This window comes from Malaclemys terrapin, chromosome 1, assembly GCF_027887155.1.
Source record: "Malaclemys terrapin pileata isolate rMalTer1 chromosome 1, rMalTer1.hap1, whole genome shotgun sequence".
NCBI lineage: Eukaryota > Metazoa > Chordata > Testudines > Emydidae > Malaclemys > Malaclemys terrapin.
In genome coordinates this window covers 6,253,854-6,280,624 of record NC_071505.1, presented here as the reverse complement: position 1 = coordinate 6,280,624, position 26,771 = coordinate 6,253,854, and the positions used below count along the sequence as shown (strand labels likewise).

At 47.9% G+C, this 26,771-nt stretch overlaps 1 protein-coding gene across 4 annotated transcripts; it reads right to left on the bottom strand.

Annotated features, from left to right (window-relative positions):
• Positions 1 to 47: 47 nt before the first annotated feature.
• ANKRD16 (ankyrin repeat domain 16) lies at positions 48 to 26,732 on the bottom strand. Of its 4 annotated transcripts, XM_054015403.1 has the most exons (9): positions 26,717 to 26,732; positions 26,035 to 26,074; positions 24,447 to 24,801; positions 15,753 to 15,973; positions 10,917 to 10,959; positions 9,568 to 9,676; positions 6,382 to 6,543; positions 2,338 to 2,416; positions 48 to 245 (listed from the first exon to the last, which is right to left on the bottom strand). In XM_054015403.1, the coding sequence occupies exons 3-9, from the start codon at positions 24,782 to 24,784 to the stop codon at positions 85 to 87; spliced, it is 1,113 nt and encodes a 370-aa protein (XP_053871378.1). In that variant the 5' UTR covers positions 24,785 to 24,801; positions 26,035 to 26,074; positions 26,717 to 26,732; the 3' UTR covers positions 48 to 84. The 4 variants fall into 4 exon arrangements, with proteins under 4 accessions (XP_053871378.1, XP_053871368.1, XP_053871388.1 ...); XM_054015393.1 differs by lacking the exons at positions 26,035 to 26,074; positions 26,717 to 26,732 and adding an exon at positions 25,359 to 25,510; XM_054015413.1 differs by lacking the exons at positions 26,035 to 26,074; positions 26,717 to 26,732 and adding an exon at positions 25,147 to 25,346.
• Positions 26,733 to 26,771: the final 39 nt, after the last annotated feature.

Sequence of the window (26,771 nt, the reverse complement as noted above, 5' to 3'; positions counted from 1 at the left end):
TTTGGCCCTTTGTTAATAGTTCTATCTGGCACAACACAAAACAGTGATGCTGAAAACAAACTTTTATTCTCTCCTCTGTCAGTTTCATGTGCTAACATTTATTCCCTTGAAAAGCTGTAGGACGTCCGGTTTCTTGGCAAGCTGCCGTGCAAATGTTCCAGTGTCGTCCAGGGAGTCCTGCAATCCAGCCTGCAGGAGAAGCCACGCACAGGCCGCGTGCTGGCCCGCACAGGCCATGTGCAGGGCTGTAAGGAGACAGGACATTGACATGGAAATGAAATCCGCAAACAGGGATTTGTATTTCATATGCAACGCAAATGTCAGACTCCCAGCAAAGGGAATTAATCCAGGAAAAACTGGCCATGGGTGAACAATGACTTTAATTCCTTTTTCAATTATCACATGCAATCAGTGCCCTGCATTCTGCAGTGGTGGGCCTTGAAACTGCACGGCTGCGTCCATTATGGAGGCAGACAACGACGGCGGGAAATGAAATAAGAATGTTTCCGTTTGTTTTGCACAGTAAGGAGCTGCCACGTTCAAATAAAGCACCATCCGCCTAATCACGTACAATGTCACTAGCAGGAAGGACAATCCAAGATCCTCCAATCGATGGCTGCCACTTTAACAGGAGATTGGCCCCAGCAACCTACAGAATCTGGCCCAGTAAGTCCTGGCAAGGAACGAAAAGATTTGTACTGTGTGTGGGGCTAGAATGGAACACACAGGATCAGCTCCGGTGTACATTGATGGCTAGATGCTCCATTGATTTCAGTGGAGCCAGGCAGAGGTAGGATCAGTTGCAGATCTGGCACACAGTCCCTAACCATACAACGTAACATATGTGTGTGTGTGGGGGGGAGAGGTTTGCGGGGCCTGGGACAAATCAGCCTGTATGGGCCCCCCTTAACATTTTTTATACAGGTGAAATCTGGTGTGGGGCGGGGACACTAGGGCTGGGTGACGAGGGACGACGGAGAGTCACAGGGTGGCACCTGTGCTAGAGGTGAGGGGCCCCCCTGTGCTGGGGGGTCCCAGAAAAGGGAGGGCTCCAGGGTGGAAGGGCAATGGATGGGGTCAGCCTGGCGCTGGCATTAGGACGCTGGCGGCTGGTGCAACAGCGGCCAAGCAAGACAAATAAATACAACGCGCACTTCCTGCTGGTGAGTGTGGGCCCGACCCCTGCTGCCGGCACCAGGACCCCCATTAACCCCCGAACTCCTAACTCCTCCCCCCCCCCCCCCCCGGGCTGGCCTGGCCCCCCACGCACCCCTAACCCCACCCCCCTGGGCTGGCCTAGCGCCCCCCCCCCCCACGCATACTGAAGCGTGGGGCCCGGAGCAGTCACCCCGATTTGCCAAACCCAAGGGATCGCTCTGACCATGTGTCAGTCTTGCAGAGTAGCAAGCCTGCAGCGTGTTGAGCGGGCTTTAACTGGGTTCTAGCATGGCTGTTGTACTGGTAGGAGGTCCTGTCTGCACTTTGTCCGGATAGCTAGGTTAGCCAGTCTGCCTGCCTCCTTTCTCGGCCCAATACTGCTCGACGCCAAGAACCTTCCACTTGCTCTCAAATCAACTGGGAGTTGAGGATGTTCAGCATCTTGCAAGAGACACTCAGCACCTCACAGCTCTCTGTACAGGAGGATACCCCATGACAGACACTCACAATCCTCTGTCACTAGCACAAACAGCTGAGGCAGTGTGGGACAGAGGTCCAGATGAAGCCAGAACGCGCCGATACTAATACAGTAAGGCATCAAGGAGTGGATGAACAAGAGTGGCTGACTCAAGGTCATGGAGGAAAAAATGCTGCTGTACAGGTGACCAGAACCACTTGCACTGTAACCCGGGCAGGTGAGTGTAACAGAGTCTGAACACACCTGATCTATGTGTAGACTGGGAGAGAGAGCATACGTGGGAGAGAGAAAGAGACTGACTGATTGACTGGCTGATTAGGGGATTGTTCATGAGGATTCTAAAAACAAGTATTTAGACCAACCTGATCACTCCGGAGAAGCCATGAGTTGCCAGTTTTGGCTGCGTTGAAAACCATTTCATTTTTAGAAACATTAATCCGAAGGGTGACTCGTTTATTATTGTGCACAGATGACATTGCCAACGCAATGCAATTACTGCGGTGACTAGCTTTGCATCCAAATTCCACTTACTATTCATTTACAAGTCATACATCTGGCACTGGTTGCAGATTAGGCATTAAACACACTGTGCTGTGATCTTTCAGGGGCAGGGATCCTGTCTTCTTACCTGTTTTTAAATTGCCCTCTGCAGTACTGATGCTCTAGAAACAACAACCAACCAACCTACCAGAGGGCCTTACCAGATCGACTTTTCCCGTCTTTAGCATGTAGATCAGCGCCGAGGGACAACAGCGTTTGGACGGTACTTGTATGTCCTTCCTGCATTTTTAAGCACAAACACATCGGTTGCGTGAACCAGCCCTTTAAATCTTTCATTTGTGAGCCTAATATAACCTATAGGACTGGGAATAGAAAAATTCCTCTGTAAAGCAATGTTTATAAGAGCTTGCTATATGGCCAATGAGCACCACCATAAGCAAACTGGCAAACCTGTGGAGAGCTATAGATACGGGTGCAGATTCTTGTGTTCAGTCAAGGAGCAGAGAAGTGAGGGCTGCGGCTCCCTGATCCTGGGGCCAACCAGGGTCTGCCTCAGCCCCTGGCATATCTTAGAGCAGCAGTAAGTTGTACTTGGCTGCCAATATCCCCAAGAAGAACAGGAGTACTTGTGGCACCTTAGAGACTAACAAATTTATTAGAGCATAAGCTTTTGTGGACTACAGCCCACTTCTTCGGATGCATCCGAAGTGGGCTGTAGTCCACGAAAGCTTATGCTCTAATAAATTTGTTAGTCTCTAAGGTGCCACAAGTACTCCTGTTCTTTTTGCGGATACAGACTAACACGGCTGCTACTCTGAAAAATATCCCCAAGAGCAGTCAGAGACTGCCAAAGCACAGCTGTGTTCCTGCCACATCGCCTCTTCCCCAGGAACATCTCCCACGCACATACAGAGCTATTAGGACAGCTCTATGCCACTCAGCAATTCTACCTATTCAGGGGGAATCCTGCACTAGCAGATAAGCTATATTCACTGTCCCTTTGTGCTGCCACAGCAGTGCCGGGAGACCATAGCAGGGCAATGGTGAATCCTGGAAGATCCTCCTGAAAATACACCAGGATCCTGGAGCCTCTAAATGCCACCAGTCCTGTTATTCAATAGCGTTTAACTGGCATGCCAAGTGGAATTCAAAGGCTCCAGGACTGAAAGGCTGTGTCTGCTCTGAGGATTTTAAAGAATTTTCCCACTGTTGCTCTATCACCAGTACATGCTAGCAAAGGGCCATGCTAGCAAAGGCAGGAGAGCTCATGTAGAATGACCCCTAGTGACAAGGTCTAAAGAGGCTTCTTGTTAGCATGTTAGTGCATTTAAGGTATCAGCTGATCTTGCCTTTCCCCTCCAACCATCGCTATGACCGAATGACTAAGGCCATGCCTACACTACAGGGACTACAGCTAGGGTGACCAGACAGCAAGTGTGAAAAATCAGGACAGGGGTGGGGGATAATAGGAGCCTATATAAGAAAAAGCCCCAAACATCGGGACATTTGGTCACCCTAACTACAGCTGCACAGCCCCATAGCACAGACACAGCCGACAGAGACAGAAGGGGCTTTTCTGTCACCGTAGGAACACTACCTCCATGAGCAATGGTAGCTAGATATACAGTAGCATCCTTCCATCAACCTAGCTGTGTTTACACTGTGGGTCAGGGTGGCATTGCTATGGTGCTCAAGTCTATGGATTTTTCATACCCCTTAGTGCCATAGCTATGTCAACCTAAATTGTAGACCAGGCCTGAATCAAACTGCTTTTATCCTCTGCGGGCCAATCAGCCCTAGAATCCCGATTTACTGTTAACAATACAAACACTGGCCGCTGATGATTTGTTAAAAGGATTAGGCTTCATTAGGAACCTGTTTTCTCCCATACTGGAAATCTGGTCTGATTGCTACAGAAGTCTAGGATTGCCACTAGTGGGTGTGTGCGTTTTAGCTCAGAGACCTATGTCTTATTAATAGCTTCCAACTGAGCTGGATTTGCTATCTACTGGCATTAGCCCGTAGGGCACTGGCATTTTCCAAAGGATTTCTATGATATTTGTAGAATCTTAGAAGAACAGAGATTGCCTCAGTGACATGGACTAATGATCCATCGAGTCCTGGATCTTCTCTCTGGCTGTAGCCAATTTTGGATGCTTCAGAGGAAAATTTAACCCTTGCATTTCCCCTAAATAATGCATCTGATTTGGCTGTTTCTTCCTCACCCCTTGCTAATTAGGCTTTGTTCTGCAGCATGGATGTGGATAGCCCGTATTTGTACCTCCCCTTTCCCATTGACTGTACAAGCTGCATATTCCCCCTGTTCACAGCACCCAGTGCATTACTGCAGGCACACACTGACAGCAATAAAAGTCGTGAGCTAGCAGATGGCTTAGCTACAACGGCCTTAGCAGCAAATTGAGTTGAAAGCATAATTTGATTTTAATGTATTTATAAATGCAAAAAAAAAAAAAAAAAAAAAAACCCTAAAGGAAATTATGCTGCACAATGCAAGTGACACCGATTCTCAGAGAGGAAGAAACAACCATCAAACGTTTTTGCAGATCAGCTGGTGTAGCTGTTTGCCATGGCAGAGCGGGGATCTTTTCCAAAGCACATTTACATTCACCCCCCCCAAACACACGCTATGAAATGCACCCCCGGCAGCCAAGAGGGCTTTCAACATCATTTCTCAGTGAATAAGGTGGATAAGCTGGGAGAAAGACCTATGTGGGGAGCCACCCTACCATGGAGGTGATGGGATGGGACGGGATAGAGGAGAATAAGGTTATTCATCTCCGTAAGGGCCATTGATGCATTTGTAAAAGAAGGATAAAGCATCTAGACTGTGCCCTCAAAGCTGCGTGCTGGAGTTCCTGAGCCTCTGAGCTCCTCCAGGCAGGGACCATCCCTCTTTGTGTGGCTAGAAAGCACTTAGCACATCCTGGGGGCTGCTGCAAACACACACAATAATAGAAGGGATGCAGCAGGGCTGTACTTCCTGAGCCCCCAGGAGGGATTCCAGATGACAGCCTCCGGGCTCCTGGGTAGAACACAATGGTGAAGCCACAATGCCACCGCTCTTAGTACAGTATGACCAATCCTCTGTGTTCAGCCAGCCCTGCTGGTTGATGCAGGGAGGGTGGGCAAAGAGCCATAGCCCATCCGCAACGTGGCCGTCCTTCCCCCTTTTCATCTCCTAGGGGCACAGAGGTGTAGTAGGAAGGAGAGGACACTCTAGTCCTTTATTGGAAATCAAGACAGCCCCTGTGCAAGCGGCACAAATGGGAGTGTGGGAAGCTCCTTGTCGCCTCTCAGACCTTGTACACCTGCCCAGGGTCTGGCCAGAATCTAACCCAACCTATTAGCATAAAGGGCTTCCCCTCTCACCACTGTGGCTGTTTCAGTAGGGTATTGTGCTATGGTCTGAAATTGATAATTGCACTAATAACTTGCTAGGGCATGGTCCCAAACTGCTAGGGAGGCAGGAAGAGGATAAGGAGGAAATTCAAGCCCTGGGTTACTTCCATCTCCACTCCAACTACTGGTGAGTTGGCAAATTAAGCTGCTGAATCAGTCCATGACCAAGGGGAACCTCAAGCAAACATACATGCCAAAGGTCAGCCCTGCTGACTCCTGGTCTTGAGAGGTGCTAGGTACCTACTGCTCCCATTGGCTCCCTTCAGCTAGCAGACATCAGTACAGACCCCTGCAGACAACAGATTGGGGGGGCAACTCCTATGGTGTGTACAGGGCAACTCCTGTATATGGCAGAAGTCATGGGCAGAAGGTATTGAAGGCCGTGGCCCCGCCCATGCTCTGTCCTGAGGCCCCGCCCTCGCTCCCCCTCTCCCCTGAAGCCAGTGGGGATTCAGCTCCAGCCGGTGGCCTGGAGCTCGGGGTTCGGGCTGGCCGGCGGCCTGGGGCGGCTCGGGCCAGCCAGTGCAGCTGAGGTGGGTCGGCCGGGGCTCCTCCAGCTATGGGGGGGGAAGGAAGGGAGGACGCTCGGGGCTCTGGCGGGAGGGCGCCTCGGGTGGAAGGAGTGGGCCCAGGGGGCTAGCTTCCCCAAAGGGGGGTTTCTCCCGCCGCCCATGGCAGAAGTTGTACCATTCTGCACGGTACTAACTGAGCCAGTCTTCAGATGGCACTCAGGGCAAAGACCATGCTGACATACCCCGTCATCTCTCTTATGGCATGCCAGCTTACAGCCGCATTGCACAGGGAGCAATCGAAAGGAAACAAACCTTGGCTGCGTAATGTAGCGCCGTGAGTTGGATTGACGTTGCTCTCTCATTGACATTGACACCGAGATCAGAGACAAGGAAGCGGATGGCTTCGTCCTGGGCCGTGACTGCTGCCTGGTGCAAGGGCTGAGCACCTACTGCATCTGCAGCTGTATAACAGGCCTAGCGGGTGGGAAATAAGGAACCATGAACAGCTTTGCCAAATTGCCATGAACGATTGCCAACTTGTGTACAAACGACATGTCCGGCCATTGCCATGACAATGACAATAATGAAAACACATGATATTTTAACCGGCCATCAAAAAAAATTACTCACCCTAGTCCAGCAGGATTACGTAATGCTGGTATAAAACCTGTGTGTGTACAGTTGCATCAGCTCATTTACCAAGCTTTGGAAATGATTAGCAAAGGCTTTTGGGCCCAGTTCTCCTTTCCACTGGTGTAAATCAGGAGAAACTTTATTGACAGCAATAAAGCTACACCTTTATAAAACCAGTACAGGCCCATTGTCTTTCCAAATGCATGCAACACAGTAGTCTAGCTACAACAAGGTCATCATTTCGCAGTATGCTGATATTTTGATAAACATCTAGCAAATCAATGGAATCTGGTCCCAACATGTAAAGGGACACTGTCAAGTCAAATTTGGATTTGCAAATGTGTTTGTACAAGGAGCCCCAATTCTCATGAGGGCCTTTAGGCATGTGTGTTATACTTAATCATAATCATACTGTTCCATTATTTCTTTTCATTAAATTTCAGTTGAACCAGTTTAAGACAAACAAACATTCCACTTTTCGGTGCTGCCAGGTCTCACAATTTTATAGCAAGTCTTGTGCCTATATTTAGTATTTTTCTTAAAACCCCAGCTTCTGGAGTCATGTGAACAGCTTTCATTTAAAACACAAGTATGTTTTTAGCTTTGATGGTACGCATAGAAAATTTTGAAGACCAGAAGGCAAGTAAAAAGAATGCAAAATGCATTAATGCTGTCACGGACCAGGAGGTGTGTGGTTAGGCCCAATGGCTCGAGCAGCAGCAGTCAGGCCTAGTAGTGGGAGCAGTGGCCGTCAAGAACTAGAAGTCAGAGTCAAGGACTAGAGCAGGGCTGGCACAGGAGCGATTACAGCTTGCAGGCATGTGCACTGAGCAGCCATTGGCCTAATGCTGCTGTCGGGCTTAAGAGCACATCTGTTGGTTCCTCCAGCCAATTGGGCTGTCTGGCTAATCAAGTGATTCTGCTGCAAGCCACCTGTGCTTCAGCTGCGAGGCCTCTGTTGCTCACTAGGGAGGGAGAGCCAGCTGGTCTCAGGCTCAGCGGCAAACCCTAATTCCTGACAACTTTTTTTTTAAAATCTGATGGTTCTTAAGCCCATGTCCTGATTTGGAGGCCTAACACTTGATTTTTGAAAACTGGAAGTTGGCAGTCCTGCCTGTTTAGCACTTGCCATCCAAACGTTGCAGCACCAAGCTAGCGCACGAGGACCAGAAATGGAACTGTCTAGAAAACGAACAGGCTCTTCCCATTGTCCATGCGATGAGAAATGCAAATGTAAACCAACCTCACACACCATGAGAAATAAATTCGATTTTAAAATATTCTTTGAGGGTTTCATAGTCGATGTTGACAACAGTACATAAGTAATGAAGTGTTTGTTATTTTGAATATACAACTGGATCTAACAACAGCCCTATGATCCTTTTCGAACAGGGGTGGGCAAATTTTTTGGCCCGAGGGCCACATTGGGGTTGCAAAACTGTATGGAGGGCCGGGTAGGGAAGGTTCCCCAAACAGCCTGGCCCCCGCCCCCTATCCAACCCCTCCCACTTCCCGCCCCCTGACTGCCCCCCTCAGAACCCCTGACTTATCCAAACCCCCCTGCTCCTTGTCCCCTAACCACCCCCTCCCGGGACCCCCAACCCCTAACCGCCCCCCGGGACCCCACTTCCTATCCAACCCCCCTGCTGCCAGTCCCGACTGCCCTGACCCCTATCCACACCCCCGCCCCCGGACAGGCCCCCCGGGATTCCCATGCTTATCCAAACCCTCCCCTCCCTGTTCCCCGTCCCCTGACTGCCCCCCAGAACCTCTGCCTCATCCAACTGCCCCCTGCTCTCTGTCCCCTGACTGCCCCTCCCAAACCTCCCGCCCCTTATCCAACCCCCCTGCTCCCTTATCATGCCACTCAGAGCAGCATGTCTGGCAGCTGCGCCACCCGGCTGGAGCCAGACACGCTGCCTTGCTGCTCGGCAGGAGTGCACAACCCTGCCGCCCAGAGCGCTGCCTGCGTGGTGGCATGGCTGCAGGAGAGGGAAGACAGCAGGGGAGGGGCTGGAGGCTAGCCTCCCCGGCTGGGAGCTTAAGGGCTGGGCAGGACGGTCCCGCGAGCTGGATGTCGCCCACAGGCTGTAGTTTGCCCACCTCTGTTTTAGAAGGAAATCAGAGGTCATTGGGAAGCAATACTGGGAGCTATAGCTGTTATAGGTAGGGAAAGTTCACTTCCTACACAGCAACAGCAGGAAATCTACTGGTCCTCAGAAATCTACTGCCAGAAGAAACTCTACATGTATGGTCTAAGCATAGGCTAGAGAGCCAGGAATGCCTGGGTTTTAATCTTGGCTTTGACACCAGCTCCTTCTGTAGCTTTGGGCAAGTAAGTCACTTTACCCACTCTGTGCCTCAGTTTCCCCATCTGTAAAACGGGGATGAGACTTGCATCCCTATGTCACAGGAGTGTTTGTGATGGTCTGTTACCTAGCAAGTATTTATACAAATCATTCCGAAGAGGTAAAGCTCTAAGGCCCGGATTCACAAAGGTACTTAGGCACCTAGCGTCCATTGAAATCATTGGTTGTTAGGTGCTTACATACCTTGGGGAATCTGGGCCTAAGTATTGATCATCAGGCTGTGAAGGCCTCCTTGCTACTCATGAGTAGCCCCACTGAGCCAATGATAACTTGGTAGCAGCTTACCCGTGGGAGTCATGGGCACACATTCTGGTCATTAGCCACACCACTCACTTTTTACTCAATCCTTGTGTTAGCTTCAGTGGGAGTTTGCCTGAGTAAAGTCCTCCAGATATGGCCCCATACAAGTACAAGAGCTAATATTGTTCTCTTTGGTGGGTGGCGTTTTGTATCTGGAACCTGGAGAAAAGGCAATGTGGGTCTCTTGACAACATACCTTATGCTTTTCTAGAAACAGCTGGGCTATGTCGATGTGCCCGTTCTGTATCGCATCCATAAAGGGAGTCACTCCGCATTTGTCCCTGCTGTCAGGTTCATACGGGCACCTTGGAAAGATCATAAAACACGTGCTTGAGACTGGTGCGCTTGGGCTGCTTTGTGTTGTTGGAGCAGTGCACAGTAGCTGGAGTGTCTCATTATATTTGACCAGAAGGCTTTAGATCTGTACGTGAGGCATTCCAGCTAAAATGATCACCTGCCCCTCTCTCTTTGTCCTATGTTGTATCGTATTGGGTGCTGGCATGTGTCTTTAGAGTGAACTTGAGCTCTTTGGGGCAGGGAGCTGTTTGGCTCAATTCCTGCAGGGTGAATTTCTCCCCCAGGCATAAGAGGGGCAGAAGGTCTATGCGCCACTTACATCACACTTAAAGTCTCCGAATAGAACTTCTATGGGAGATAAGTGGCGCACAGGCCATGGGCTGGCACAGGGATGAACTGCCCCAAACATGGCGCTACATACATCATTATTGCGAGCCAAATCCCAAGGACCTTACTCAGGCAGAACTCTCACTGGAGTGAATGGGAATTCAACCTGAGTAAAGACTGAGTCAAAACTGAGAATCTGGCCCAATGACAACACAGTGGGTCAAATCCACCCCATGCCAATTGTAAACCAGGGTTTAGTGGGGCTGGGAGGGGTGTGAAGTCTGATACCGGGGAGGCTGTGGATGGAGATGGCTACAGCCTCCCTTCTTCCCAGTGCAGCTTCAACAGTGGGCAACGCTGGTCAGGAAGGAAGTGTGGCCAGAATGATTCAATGCAGCTTCCCAGCAGACTCTCCGCGGCCAGAACTGTATGGAGCCCCAGGCAGAAAATACAACTACCCCTGGCGGAAAGCAAGAAAGAAGGTGGTGCCCTCATCTCAGGGTGAACCCCTGCATTGTGGCACAGTGGGTCTCACTGGTGCAGGCAAATGCAGTAGCTGGGCTCAGTCAAGCCCAGAGGAATTACACTAAGCCCAGATGGTTCTCTCCTTGTCCTAAAGACCCAGCCTTGTTATGTAATTGGGGCCTATGTCACCGTGAATTCTGAGGCAAGCTGGAGAGTAAATACATCAGAAATCACCATAATCAGCTGTGAAAAGTGAGAGGCAATTGATAGGTTCTCAGGGCTTACAAACGTGCAGCTGGGATTTCTAAATGGCATCAATGTTCCCGGTGTCTGTTTAATCAAGCAGGCCATGTGCTGTAAATGGAAGGGGGGAGTGGGCCGGGAGGAGGGAAGGGAGAAAGAGTGTGTGTGTGTGGTTAAATTTCACAAAAAAATTAGGACAGGAAGCCTGCTTACCGCTCAAGAAGTGCTTTCACTACGTCAAAACAGCCGTGCATTGCTGCGAGAGAGAGGAAGTGGATGGTAATTCATGTTTCCTCCCACCTACAAAGGAAAAATAAGTGGGTCTGTGCCCCTTTGGGCTTATTTGTGATGTATAAAGAAGCCCTGAAAGATTCTTAATTAAAACCTTTTACTGCTTGTTATTTTTATATGAGACGTATCAGGAATATCCAACCGTCTCTATGTCCTCCAAGGACCCTCCAGACAAAACAGGAGAGAGAAGTGAAGTGGAAGCTTTGTGTGTCTGTGTTTTGAATCTTAACAAACAGATTTTTTTCTCCCACTTTGTTAGGCCTTTAAGTTAAATAGGTGCGAAGCAAGACTAGCACAGAACAAAGAGTTTTAAGAAATCTGGAAAATATTCCCTTCCACTCTCAGTTGCTCAGGTTTTGCTTCCTTGATAATTCAGCTGGGCATGTTTGGTTCTGTGCCATGCACAACACACTGACTATTGGGAGCTGAGAACAGACATGCTAGGAACATGCACTTAGCACATCTCCAGTCATCGAGTCTCCTAGGGAAAAAACCCCATGGTAAAAGGGATCTGAATTGCAAATGTAAAATCCTCTCTGGCTTCTTAATACATGATATTGCAGCAAAATGGGGGAGGAACCCTATTTTTTTTCCTTTGTAGGCCACCTTCATATAATAAAACCAAACTCACAGCTGCTAATATTAGATTATTTACTCATTTTGATTAAGCAGGACAACACCGTAAATGTTTTGGTCCCACAACCAAACACAGAACTGCAGTTGAAGAAGGGCTCTCAGCATATGTTGCACAGAAGTGATAGTCTTAGCTTTAATAGCAGCATTGCCAATCTCAAGAGATGAAAAATTATAAGTCAGACCCTCAAAAATCACAAAATTGAAAAAAATCATGAGATTTTTAGTCCGTCGTTTAACTTTTTAACTTCCCTCTATTCCTCTGCCAATATGTGTGTGACAATTTCGGGTTGAAAAGTCAACCTCTAATGCTCCCCAAAAATGAACACTTTTCCCTGGCTGCCCAGATGGAGACTTCTGTCTCATCCCTAGGACAGGGGAACTGCCATCCATTTCCTATTACTGTCTTCTGTCTAGATACAGCAGCAGCACTTCCCTGCCTCCCGCTACCCTGGGACTTCGCTACCTGAGACCTAGCAGTGCAACTTCCCTGACTTCCCATCTCCCACCTCCAGCTGCCCTAGGACTCTCTCACTGCTGTAGGGCCGTGAAGGCAAGGCTCAGTGGCAGGACCTTAGCCCCAAGGTCCCCTCACAGAGTTCTGCCCCTGTGCCCAGCCCTGAAAATCATAAGATCAGCAGAGTTTCTCATGTCACTGCAACAGTTTATCCTGCAGGCACCCAAATCCTGTGACATGATCAGTTTGCGAGAGGTGGCAACACTGCCTTCCCCTGGCTGCCGGAACAGGACTTCCCTTTACCATCTCCATCATCACCCCCAAGCTGGGGAGCTGCCACTGAATCCCCTCCATCTCCTGCCCCATCACTGTTCTCTCCACACCCTCAGCCTCCCTCCTGTCCCCCATACTCCTTTGCTCCTCCCACTCCTCTGCACTGCCCGCAGCCTTCCTCCTGCCCCCTCCCTGCAACTCCCTTCTCAGCCTTCCCCTGCATCCCATTCATCTGCAACCCCTAAATCTGCCCCCTGCTCCTCATCATTCTCCTCGCCCACCCTTCACAGTGTCTCTGCTAGTCCTCACAGTCCCTGTGTTCTTCTATCCAGCCCTCTGGGCCATACTGTGGCAGCCATTCAGCCTGTGGGCACGGCTTCTATCTCACTGGAAGCAGTGGGAGGTGACAGCCAACTTTATTAAGGGTAGCCTCCTTCCACGTGCAGATAGACCATAGGGAAATAGCGGCCATTTTGCTGGCTTCAAAGCTAAGCCCCACGGACAATTATAGGAGATGGCAGCCATTCTGAATAATTCACGAGTTGGCGCCTTTTGCTGTGTTTTCACTCCCAAAATCACTAGGGCCATGATAAAATTGTGGAAGTTGGCAACCCTGTAATAGCAACAGTCGAACAATGAAGCTGATGTGTTGTGGCCACAGTTTATAGCACTGATCAGTCACAATGAGCTCCCTGTCTTTTGTGGTACCCACCCATTGTCTTGTCTTATACTCAGATTGCAAATTCTTTGGGGCAGAGACTATCTTTTTGTTACGTATGTCTTCAGGACCCAGCATAATCCTGACAGCTAATTTGGGTATCTAGACGTTTCTCTTGTCCTTGCTGAGCAGGGTGGTGGTGGGGTAGGTAGGTGATGTCTCCCATTCACACCCACATCTCTCAGAACGACAGCTGGGTGCCAAATGGGAATGCACTTCACACAAATGGGAGGGGGGCTTGGGGCAGCAGCAACCCCCAGCCCTGGGGAGAGCTGGGCACCCCCATGTGTGAACCAGTATCTACAGGGCCCTGCTTATTTGGGGGGGTGGCAGGGGGACGGAGCCACTCTCTCTGCCCCCCAATGTGAGCTGAGATCTAGAGGAAGCAGAGCATCCCATTTCCCCAGGCTGCCTCCAGCAGCGGGGAAGGGGCTGGAGGCTCACCCTTCACCCAATGCTGCTGCTTCTAGGGGTAAAGGGAGGTCAGAGCAGTGCAGGGGAGTGTAGGGAGGAAAGGAGGAGGGGCCAGAACTATACAATAGGGGTGTGGGGCTTTCAACTCTGTCCCCTCCCCAACCTCCCCATATCCACACATCCTATTTCTGTCCCCCATTCAAACAAAACATGCCCCCCCAGTGCTGAGACCAGGATGGGGACCTGGGAACAGGCATGTTCGGTGCATGGAACAGGCACATACACACAGCACTGAGATTGTGCTTGGGAGCTGAGAACAGGCAGGCTCGAAGATACCTCCGACAGTGCTGAGACCAGGGTAAGGAGTTATTGTAACAGGCTAAATTCATCTCCTATGGGATGGTCTCATTCAGCTGACAACATCTCATTGAGATGAATGGGCGATTTCACACCTGAGTCTGTTATGCTGCAGGACATGAGAGCTCATTCCCCATACACCAGGCCCAGATCTGCATTTCCATCCTCCTGCCCCCCTCTCCTGCCTCCAGCTGGTATGTGTACTCTTGACAGCCACACCATCTTCCCACCTCCCCACGCCCCTGCCAAGCTTACCAGGGGCATGGAGTGGCAAGGAGCAGAGTTATGGTCACCCAGTGGTGCCTCGTGAGATTCAAGAATATTTAGTTCAGCTGCATTCAAACCTCTGAAAGCCAGGAAATGAAGAGTTAAAGGAAAGCAAACAAACTTCAGAAATCCAGGAAGTACAGAAGGTGGAAGCCACCCCCACAAGGCAACCTTACGCTGTCTGCTCTCTTTGAATGATGATCTAGTGCACCCATAGCACACACTAGCACTCTGCAGAACACTGAGAACAGAGCACGTGAGCACCGTTGGACAAAGTCTAACACTTTCTCTTCGCTAAAGCAAAACTCAGGTTTAGATCAAGTGTCGCAAACTGGAGCTACCTATTCTACACTTGGGCCTACACTCAAACACGGACCCACTCCCCACCAACGACCCTAGACTTGATAAATGTTACCACCCCTTTACCCTTGCCTTGAGGATTCCTTCTGATACATGGCCTTCACTCACCCCTCCCTAAGCCCCACAGACCACCACCCTGCTGACAGTCCCCACGGCACGAAGACCCCTATGTACTGCTACTGACACAGCCTACAGAGCTCAGCACTGAAATAAGGTATACTTGATACCAGAAGGTACACGTGGCCTTTTGTCATACTGCAGTCACAGCTCTGCCAAGCTATTCTAACTGGTCCCTCTATCATTCAGTACACCTCACACAGTGAATGCAACTGCAGCACTTGCACATTAAATGCTGGAATTCCAATCTATGGAACACAACACAAACAATGATGGCATGTTCTCTTAGTCCTTCCTCATATCTACTTATTATAGACTCATACATTTTAAGGCCAGAGGGACTATTAACTAGCCTGACCTCCTATATAACATATGTCAGAGAATTCCATACAGTTACTGCTGTGTTGCATCTAATACCTTGTGTTTGATTCTAGCATCTTCCAGAAAGGTTTGACTTGAAGACTGCAAGAGATGGAAAATCCACCATTTCCCTTCGCTGTTTGTTAAATTTTGCACCATCCTTACTGACCCATTCCCAGGAGCTATTGCCAGCTCCAGAGGGGCAGAATTAAGGTTGTGTTGTGGCGGTGATGTGAACCTTAACTGTTCATTTCTTGGTTTTCAGAGGTCTGAGTGTAACAGAACTCAATGTTCTGGAAGGGCACAAGACACAGCCAGGCAACCTTAACTCTGCATTAATAAAATTTTGGGGCACTTAGTTAATTAATCCTCAAAGTACTCATGTGAGGCCTGGTAAGTATTATCCCCACTCACAGATTGTTAAACTGTGGCACAAAGCTGTTAAGGGACAGCGAGTGAGAGAATGAGGATCCGATCACTAGACCCCACTCCCTACCATGCACATGACTAATGTTATTAGAATATAAGGCACACTTTGCACAGGTGTAAAAGGACTATATAACATGCAAGGCAGTGGAGAATCAGGCCTGCATGCTAATCCAAGTATGCTCCCAGTTTAGTAACAGCCCCAACACTGATTATTCATACCCCTAGCAGGAATACATTGTCACCCTTCACACAGGCACAGATCAAAACTGCTGTTTTAGGGGCAACTGCAAGTGATAAAAAATTATAGCCTTATGCGCTTCTAATCCCTGAATGACACAAACTCTTCTGGGGCCATTAGAAGTAGGGTCCATACCTGCCGTGTGCAGAGGAGTTCTCTTTATTTTGCTTTCTGTGTTCCAGCTGCTCGGAGACACAGTGAGCAAGTACTGGATGATCTGGGGATCACCTTCTCGACTTGCTATATGGAAGCAATTCCAGCCATCTTTGTTCTTTAACAACGGGTTTGCTCCATGCTCAATGAGATCTTTAATCACCTCCAGGTTCTTCCTGGTGCAAGCCATCATGAGAGGAGTCCTCAAAAAGAGAAGGGAGAATAAACACACAATGCATCCTCATTATACCACCAGCTGCTCCACAGCTAGCCCGTTACGATCCAGACTCCATTGCTGTAACAACTGAGTTTGAAGCAAGATTTAAGGTTGGCTGTGGCCAAAGAGGGTTCTAGCACAGTGTGTGGGTGCAGGTTACTTGCCAGGATTATCTGGGTATACCTCATTCAATCATTTCCCTGGCATTTGCAGGGGCCTCCAGCAGGTCCCTCCTGTTCTCTGCCTATGGCATGAAACAGTCTAGTCTCTTGTGGGCTGCAATATTTTGGTCTCGTTTTGGTTGTTGGTTTAGTTTGAGGGTGCTGGATGGTGTTGGTGGCCTGTGACATACAGCAGGTCAGACAGGCTGATCTAGTGTTTCCCTTCTGGCCTGTGATTCTATGACAGTCTGGCCAGCCAGTGTGGACTAGGATTATGGACCTAGTAAACGCGGTGTTATCATCTTATCCTCTTGCAGCCAGCCTACAGACAGGACAGATGACCTACTAAAGCCACTACAAGCTAGGGGAGATCTCCTTTAGTTCAAGCAATCGAGGTGCTTTTGAAATCGAAGTCCGGGATTCTCTCCTCAATGCTACATGTGGATGGTTTGGCTGATCATCAACATGCCTATACAGGTGCAGCATATGAACTCACGACAGATTCTAGAGCACCATTTTCTCACTTAGTTTGTTCACTGTGCACCCTGGCTGGCTGTACCACTTGGGCCCAAGTGAGTTTAAACCAGTTTAAACATTGCTACAGCAGAATAACTGGAGAAAGAGCTAAAGGCCTGACACTGGAAAATCTTCTCATCACAAGCAACCAATCAATTTTATGTGCATATTGGCATAACAACACACTCTTGTTTTCCACTAAAATAACAGAGAAAAGAAAGGCAATGTGTACTTGAGATTTTCTGTTGTAGTTTTTTTTCTCTTAATTAATTGGCCTCTCAGAGTTGGTAAGACAACTCCCACCTGTTTATGCTCTCTGTATGTGTGTATATATATCTCCTCAATATATGTTCCATTCTATATGCATCCGAAGAAGTGGGCTGTAGTCCACGAAAGCTTATGCTCTAATAAATTTGTTAGTCTCTAAGGTGCCACAAGTACTCCTGTTCTTCTTTTTGCGGATACAGACTAACACGGCTGCTACTCTGAAATCTGTTGTAGCTGCAGCCGGTCAGATCAGTACTTTTTACCCCCTACTGTCCCATTCCCTTCATCAGCATCGACAGGTGGGACTGTAGTTAACAAATCACAAATTGGACAAACCCCTTTTCCAAGTCAATATGCGCTAGCCTCACAGTGAGATACTTATGCGGGGCAATCAGCACAAGTGTGATGCTTCATACAATTTTTTTTTTAAACATTCAAGACTGTTCTTGTTACACTGTGATGTGAATACTTGCTAAGACTGTGGATCGCACTGGCATCTTCCTAAGGCCTTGAGGACCACCCCCAATTGGTCTATATGATAAAAGTAATGACTACTTGTACTTAATATTGTGACCCCTCCATCTGAGAATCTCAGCGTCCCTCATAAGCATTAACGACCACACTTATGTCCAGTAGAGAAGTAAAGAATTATTATTCTCATTTTACAGATGGGGTAACTGAGATACAGTGTGACTTGCTGAAGGCCATAGCAAATCTGGCAGAGTCAGGAACAGAACCCACCTAGCTTGACACCCAGTCTGACGTCCTAACAGCAAGACCCTCCTTTTATATGTAGGTAAAATAAGTGCATACAACTGTAATAATATTTGATTTGATGGCATCGCCCATTTTTTAATGTAACTGCAATAAACTACATTTGATCAGCTGTGGCCACAGTCCACATTTGAGTATCAGGACACACTTTGGGCACCGTCTGATTAGCATCTGATTCTTGCACTCACTTATGCACATGTTTAACTTACACATGTGAGTAATCCCATTGACTTCAATGGCACTACTCATATGCAAGCGTGCCTAGTGATTACAGGGTCAGGACCCTACATTTGCAGTCTCCTAGTATTTCTTTCACCCTTGCAGTGGGTACTTTTTGAGCATTCTCGTGTGCTCTAAGCAGATCAAAAGACGCAGTCCCTGTCCCCAAGCAGTTTACAACCTAAACTAATCCTCTGCTGCACTAACATGTCTCCAGACAAACAACAGCAGGAGCAAAGGTGCCATCCCTACCAGGCAGCACCACATTCAGCTCAATGAGGTGTTAAATTCAGTCTAACTGGACCATATAAACACTAACATAATGAAGAATTGACAAGTCTGAACCACACTCCACTAAATCCTCTCCCTTTTATTCCCAGGATGGGATTATAACCTATTTATTCTTGGGAGATTTCTTCAATTCAATCTAGGGCAGATACCCTGGAGGCTGTCTCTCTCTCTTCATCCTTAGAATGTTTCTCTTTCGTTTTACAATCTCACCTCCTCTTTGATGCCATTAGGGAGCCACACATGGTGTCTTTATTTTAACAGCTGCTTCAAGCAGTCTGGCATCTCAGAGGGCATGCTGTATAGTCATATACGGTCTGTGCCTTAGTCCTGGCAAGACCATTGCATTACCCAGCTCCTTCCATGGAAGACTGATTACTCCAAATTGCATGTATCAGAGGGGTAGCCGTGTTAGTCTGAATCTGTAAAAAGCAACAGAAGGTCCTGTGGCACCTTTGAGACTAACAGAAGTATTGGAGCATAAGCTTTCGTGGGTAAGAACCTCACTTCTTCAGATGCAAGTAATGGAAATCTCCAGAGGCAGGTATATATCAGTGTGGAGTTAACGAGGTTAGTTCAATCAGGGAGGGTGAGGTGCTCTGCTAGCAGTTGAGGTGTGAAAACCAACAGAACTCCACTGGCCATCACCTACAGTCCTCAGTTTAAACCTCTCCAACGCATCATCAGTGATCTACAACCCATCCTGGACAATGATCCCTCACTTTCACAGACCTTGGGAGGCAGGCCAGTCCTCGCCCACAGACAACCTGCCAACCTTAAGCATATTCTCACCAGCAACCACGCACCGCACCAGAACAACTCTAACTCAGGAACCAACCCATGCAACAAACCTCGATGCCAACTCTGCCCACATATCTACACCAGCAACACCATCACTGGACCTAACCAGATCAGCTACAACATCACCGGCTCATTCACCTGCACGTCCACCAATGTTATATATGCCATCATATGCCAGCAATGCCCCTCTGCTATGTACATTGGCCAAACTGGACAGTCACTACGCAAGAGGATAAATGGACACAAGTCAGATATCAGGAATGGCAATATACAAAAACCTGTAGGAGAACACTTCAACCTCCCTGGCCACACAATAGCAGATGTAAAGGTAGCCATCTTACAGCAAAAAAACTTCAGGACCAGACTCCAAAGAGAAACTGCTGAGTTCCAGTTCATTTGCAAATTTGACACCATCAGATCAGGATTAAACAAAGACTGTGAATGGCTATCCAACTACAGAAGCAGTTTCTCCTCCCTTGGTGTTCACACCTCAACTGCTAGCAGAGCACCTCACCCTCCCTGATTGAACTAACCTCGTTATCTCCACACGGATTTATACCTGCCTCTGGAGATTTCCATTACTTGCATCTGAAGAAGTGAGGTTCTTACCCACGAAAGCTTATGCTCCCAATACTTCTGTTAGTCTCAAAGGTGCCACAGGACCCTCTGCTGCTTTTTCCAAATTGCATGCAATTTGCAGCAGAAGACTGCCGCTTGGCTGGCTGGGCTGCTGCCACACAGTCATCTTTAGCTGCACCTTCACTGACCCGATTCTGTCAGCCTACATGCCAGTTTAAGGGACTATAACGTGACATTGGCTTGAGTGAAGTAAGTAACTTTTGACCAAATACAGGCCAATCAGCATTTTGTTAAAGAATGGGTGCATAATAAATCATAACGTATAACAAAAGGAAGGGAAAAAATCCCTTAGACTGAAATCTTGAAAATTCTCCACTTATTTCCATACCCCCTGCTGCATGTGGTGTCCAGTGGTAGGTAAAGAACCACACAAGTTAGAGATGGAAAAAGACATCACCTGCTCCATCTTCCTGGCAGTATTGTATCGTTCCTCACGCTACAAACTGAAGAACTTTGTCTAGCCTTGTTTTCAAAGTCCCAAACAAAGAGGCCTCCACCATTTTTACAGCATAAAGAGTCTAAGCAATTTTCTCAGGTTATATCTACACTACAGAGCCTATGCTGGCATTGCCCCTCTTGTAGATGCAATGTACCTTGACCAAACCAGGAATTCTGCTGGTGTAGGAACAGCCCCTCCCCAAACAACATTAACAATGCTGACAGAGTATCAGAGGGGTAGCCGTGTTAGTCTGAATCTGTAAAAAGCAACAGAGGGTCCTGTGGCACCTTTAAGACTAACAGAAGTATTGGGAGCATAAGCTTTCGTGGGTAAGAACCTCACTTCTTCAGATGCAAGTAATGGAAATTTCCAGAGGCAGGTATAAATCAGTATGGAGATAACGAGGTTAGTTCAATCAGGGAGGGTGAGGTGCTCTGCTAGCAGTTGAGGTGTGAATACCAAGGGAGGAGAAACTGCTTCTGTAGTTGAATAAAGAAGAACAGGAGTACTTGTGGCACCTTAGAGACTAACAAATTTATTAGAACATAAGCTTTCGTGGACTATAGCCCACTTCTTCGGATGCATATAGAATGGAACATATATTGAGGATATATATATACACACATACAGAGAGCATAAACAGGTGGGAGTTGTCTTACCAACTCTGAGAGGCCAATTAATTAAGAGAAAAAAAAAAAAAACTTTTGAAGTGATAATCAAGCTAGCCGAGTACAGACAGTGTGATAAGAAGTGTGAGAGTACTTACAAGGGGAGATAGTCAACGTTTGTAATGGCTCAGCCATTCCCAGTCCTTATTCAAACCGGAGTTGATTGTGTCTAGTTTGCATATCAATTCTAGCTCTGCAGTCTCTCTTTGGAGTCTGTTTTTGAAGTTTTTCTGTTGTAATATAGCCACCCGCAGGTCTGTCACTGAATGACCAGACAGGTTAAAGTGTTCTCCCACTGGTTTTTGAGTATTTTGATTCCTGATGTCAGATTTGTGTCCATTAATTCTTTTGCGTAGAGACTGTCCGGTTTGGCCAATGTACATGGCAGAGGGGCATTGCTGGCACATGATGGCATATATCACATTGGTAGATGTGCAGGTGAACGAGCCCCTGATGGTATGGCTGATGTGATTAGGTCCTATGATGATGTCACTTGAATAGATATGTGGACAGAGTTGGCATCGGGGTTTGTTACAAGGATAGGTTCCTGGGTTAGTGGTTTTGTTCAGTGATGTGTGGTTGCTGGTGAGTATTTGCTTTAGGTTGGGGGGTTGTCTGTAAGCGAGGACAGGTCTGTCTCCCAAGATCTGTGAGAGTAAAGGATCATCTTTCAGGATAGGTTGTAGATCTCTGATGATGCGCTGGAGAGGTTTTAGTTGGGGGCTGAAGGTGACAGCTAGTGGTGTTCTGTTATTTTCTTTGTTGGGCCTGTCTTGTAGGAGGTGACTTCTGGGTACTCGCCTGGCTCTGTCAATCTGTTTTTTCACTTCAGCAGGTGGGTATTGTAGTTTTAAGAATGCTTGATAGAGATCTTGTAGGTGCTTGTCTCTATCCGAGGGATTGGAGCAAATGCGGTTATATCTTAGAGCTTGGCTGTAGACAATGGATCGTGTGGTGTAGATCTACAGATTGACAGAGCCAGGCGAGTACCCAGAAGTCACCTCCTACAAGACAGGCCCAACAAAGAAAATAACAGAACACCACTAGCTGTCACCTTCAGCCCCCAACTAAAACCTCTCCAGCGCATCATCAGAGATCTACAACCTATCCTGAAAGATGATCCTTTACTCTCACAGATCTTGGGAGACAGACCTGTCCTCGCTTACAGACAACCCCCCAACCTAAAGCAAATACTCACCAGCAACCACACATCACTGAACAAAACCACTAACCCAGGAACCTATCCTTGTAACAAACCCCGATGCCAACTCTGTCCACATATCTATTCAAGTGACATCATCATAGGACCTAATCACATCAGCCATACCATCAGGGGCTCGTTCACCTGCACATCTACCAATGTGATATATGCCATCATGTGCCAGCAATGCCCCTCTGCCACCTACATTGGCCAAACCGGACAGTCTCTACGCAAAAGAATTAATGGACACAAATCTGACATCAGGAATCAAAATACTCAAAAACCAGTGGGAGAACACTTTAACCTGTCTGGTCATTCAGTGACAGACCTGCGGGTGGCTATATTACAACAGAAAAACTTCAAAAACAGACTCCAAAGAGAGACTGCAGAGCTAGAATTGATATGCAAACTAGACACAATCAACTCCGGTTTGAATAAGGACTGGGAATGGCTGAGCCATTACAAACGTTGACTATCTCCCCTTGTAAGTACTCTCACACTTCTTATCACACTGTCTGTACTCGGCTAGCTTGATTATCACTTCAAAAGTTTTTTGTTTGTTTTTTCTCTTAATTAATTGGCCTCTCAGAGTTGGTAAGACAACTTCCACCTGTTTATGCTCTCTGTATGTGTGTATATATATCTCCTCATTATATGTTCCATTCTATATGCATCCGAAGAAGTGGGCTATAGTCCACGAAAGCTTATGCTCTAATAAATTTGTTAGTCTCTAAGGTGCCACAAGTACTCCTGTTCTTCTTTTTGCGGATACAGACTAACACGGCTGTTACTCTGAAACTTGTAGTTGAATAGCCATTCACAGTCTTTGTTTAATCCTGATCTGATGGTGTCAAATTTGCAAATGAACTGGAACTCAGCAGTTTCTCTTTGGAGTCTGGTCCTGAAGTTTTTTTGCTGTAAGATGCTGACAGAAGCACTCTTCTTTCGGCATAGCTGCGTCTACACTGACCATTTGGTTAGCATAGCTATGTCACGAGGGATGTGGTTTTTCCACAACCATGACCAACACGGCTACCCAGTATAAATTTTAAGTGTAGATCAGGTCTCTGGTTTTAAACTGGGGCATGGGGTGAGTGGATGTATATTTTTGTTAAGGGTGAATCTTTTCCCTGCCCCCCAATTTTGTCATGCGTGGCAGGAATAGTATCTGTGCCCCCAGAGAGTTTAGTAATTGGGTAAATAAATAAAGGGAATACTAGATCTCACTTTCAGGAAGTTTTCCAATACTACTTCTTACATTTATCTTTTTACCACACTAACCTGATATTAGCAATGATTTAACAATTTAACTGTTAGCATAGATGGGACAAAACTCTTTGACATTGACAGAAAGCACGATATATTCTCAAGTAGGCAGAGATTTAATCTTCTCTATATATACTATGCATAGTTTAGCAAAAAGCCACTGATTGGTATGCATCTTCAATCCCAATGCAACTGCATTCCAGGGCCAGGGAATACAAGTATGTATTCTTGCTTTTGGAATTTGTAGGAATGAAAGGTGCCATGGGAATATAAAGATATCAACATATCTAGATTTGCTATGTGAGACAAGTATCTTCTTCCCCTACTCTCACTAAGGCTTGGTCTACACTAAACCCCCAAATCGAACTAAGGTACGCAACTTCAGCTACGTGAATAACGTAGCTGAAGTTCGAAGTACCTTAGTTCGAACTTACCTCGGTCCACACGCGGCAGGCAGGCTCCCCCGTCGACTCCGCGGTACTCCTCTCGCCGAGCTGGAGTACCGCAGTCGATGGCGAGCACTTCCGGGTTCAACTTATCGCGTCCAGACAAGACGCGATAAGTCGAACCCAGAAGTTCGATTGCCAGCCGCCGAACTAGCGGCTGGGTATAGACGTACCCTTATTATGTCAATGTCAGGAGTACTAAACTGACTAATGATTTGTAATGATAAGGATTAGGTCAGTGCCTCCTATTCATGTTCTAATTTCAACTTTAAATATTAACTGAGAATTCTTTGCTGCCTCATGTGATGGAAATCCTGTCCCTCCACCACCTGGGTGAATAATGCAGCTTCATTCCCTTGCAGGAATACTTTACATTTATATAGCAATTTTCATCTGAGAATATTATTATTATTTGTATTACCGTATCGTTATTTGTGTTATCAGGTCCCCATTGTGCTAGCCATTGTAAGTGCTTTCCAAATATCAGTTAATTAAGGCTCACTTTACCACTCAGAAGTAGGTATTATTATCTGCCCATGAGTTTCTCATTCACTCATTCTTTTATCTGGGCACCCTATAGTTTAAAGGCAGAAAAACAAGCAAAAGAAAGTTAGTGATTTGACTGGCGTCATTCAGTGAGTCAGTGGGAGATCTGGATTGATTATGATTCCTGGACCTATGTGCCAACTATTAGACAATGCTTTCCCCCCTTCCCCCCACAAACACATTTCAAACATTAGCCAGATCCTACAGTAAAACAAGCCAGTGACTTACCAGTCTGCCTTTTTCAAGCAGTCTATCCTTGCACCTTTATCCAGCAGATACAACATGCAGTCCCTGTGACCCATGGAAGCTGCTTCGTGGAGGGGCCTTTTGTAGTCATTATTAAACATCTCGATGTCCATTTCCAAGGCTTCTACTAAATGGGTCAGAACATTCAGGTGACCATGCCTGGCTGCATAGTGCAGTAGCGTGTCCCCAGATTTCCCATAGTGTTTCCGCCTCACTTCCTTGCTCATTTCCTTGTCTCTCTGCAACTCCTCTTTGAAAAGGTCTAGCCTGCCTTCTTGAATCAGCCTGAGAAGTTGTTTCTGATTTTCTGCTTCAGCCATAGAGAAACGTGTGGTTCCTAAGACATGAAAACAAACAACAAGAAGCAGGTTTGGGACAGAGAGAGTTCCAAATAAAATGAATGATGAGATTTTAAAGGCTAATTGGAAACTCTATTATCATAAAAACAGTCTTAATATAAATCCAAAATAAAGGTGTCTCCCACCAAATGAATCGAAGGTGGCAAGTCTCTGATATCTGACATCACCGGGTTAAAAGGTCCACAGGAAAATATCGAGAGACGGTGTATGTTTGTGAGCAAGTGGAGGTTCCTACGTGGGCAGGGAAACTTAAGTGGATAAGAAATTCTTACAATCAGTGTCATAAAAAAAGCTTTTATAAATAAAAATGCTCCCTCCCATACCTGAACTGAAGATGCAGTAAATAAGTCAGTATTGGATCTTATGCATAAAGACAGCAGTTATTATTTAATACCAGGGTTTTCAACACTCAGCCATAAAATTATCATCTTAACAAAGCTAAAAAAGCTTGTGGGATCAGCTACACAAACTGAAAAAGACCCAAGCTACTTGTATGAGTCACATTAAAAGGATTAAAAGCTCACATCGGACCCACCAGAGTCCACTGACGGCTTCTACAGCTGCTGCTGCAGGGCTGTGCTGCACTGAATTCCTTCCCCTGACACAAGCTGTCTTCTTCTTGTGGACAAACACTGTTTGCCCTGACACTTTATTTTAGGCTAGTGGGTAGAGCCGCAACTGGTAGGGGGACCATATGTCCCATTTTGGCCAGGATAGTCCCTTTGTTGAGCCCTGTCCTGGTCCTCCCGACTTTTTTTTCCCCAAAAGGAGGCATTTGTCCTGTTTGCTCTTGCCAGCAAGAGCAAATGGGACAAATCCCCACTTTTGTCAAAAAAGTGCGGTGTGGTGGAACGTGCGGTGGGGGGAAAGAGATGCCAGCCCCTCCTAGGGGAGGAGGGGGGGTGGACAGTTCCAGCATGTCGGGGAGGGGGCTGGCAGGGTTCCAGCAACAGGCAACAGCCTCCTGAGGGGGGCCCCGCAGGGTTCCAGCGACGGACAAAAGCATTGAGCAGGGGTTGGATGAGGCCCTCGGGCGAGGAGCTCAGGGCGTCCCGTTTTCTCTTTGGGAAATATGGTCACCCTAGCAACTGTAGACTTTGGAGACCTTAGTTCAAGTCCCTGCCTTGCTGGTAGCCAGATGGGTGATGATGGGCAAGTCACTTCACCAATCTGTTCCTTGGTTTCTGCATCTGTAAAATGGGGATACCAACCTCTTTTGTAAAGTGCTGGGAGATCTACTGAGGAGACGCGCTGGAAAAGAGCGAGGTATTATTATTACCGGCGGGACTAGTCTGGCACCCGGCTTCCCCCAACGGGCACTGCTGGCCGCGTCCGATGGGAGCCTAACGCCCCCCGCAACGTACGGCGGTGGCAGGAGAGAGGGGCCATCGCTTCCCGGCGCCAGCACCTTCAGCCCATTGCCCTCGATTGCCCCTTGTGACCAGGCTGCCCCCCGCATGCTGGGGGTGGAGGGGGGTCTGTCGGAGCGGGGCAGCGGCCCGTCGAGAGACGTTGGGGCCCTGGCACCCCGTGTGACCCGGCCCCACCCGCCTGAGGGGCGTTATTTACACAGACGTTGCGGGTCCCTGGGGCTTTGCCGTGGTGACGCGCCCCACCCCCAACCCCTGCTGGGTGACGTCACCCCCGCGCGAGGCCGCCACGGCGCAGCCTGACACCGCCACATGACATCACCATGACGTCACAACTACGGGTGACGTTGCGATGACATCACGGCGTGTGACCTGCGGGCGGGGCTGTTGATGTTCCCGGCAGCCCCAGCGTGACGCCCCCCCGCGAAGGTTAAACGGGACACGGGGGTGGGCGGCGGGGGGGGGAAGTAAACAAACTCCGGGAACGTTTTCGCTCGTCCCTTGGCCGCGTCCCGCCCCTCACCGAGCCAGGGCGAGTCTCATTGGATGGGGCTGCGGCCGCGCGCTCTCTGATTGGC

Excerpts from the sequence above, each read along its gene's own strand:
- ANKRD16 (XM_054015403.1), bottom strand. The coding sequence starts at position 24,784 with ATGGCTGAAGCAGAAAATCAGAAACAACTTCTCAGGCTGATTCAAGAA. Across the intron at positions 15,974-24,446 it reads TGCTTGAAAAAGGCAGACTG|GACTCCTCTCATGATGGCTT; the intron begins GTAAGTCACTGG and ends TCTCTTTTTGAG. Across the intron at positions 2,417-6,381 it reads CGCTACATTACGCAGCCAAG|GAAGGACATACAAGTACCGT; the intron begins GTTTGTTTCCTT and ends TTAAAAATGCAG.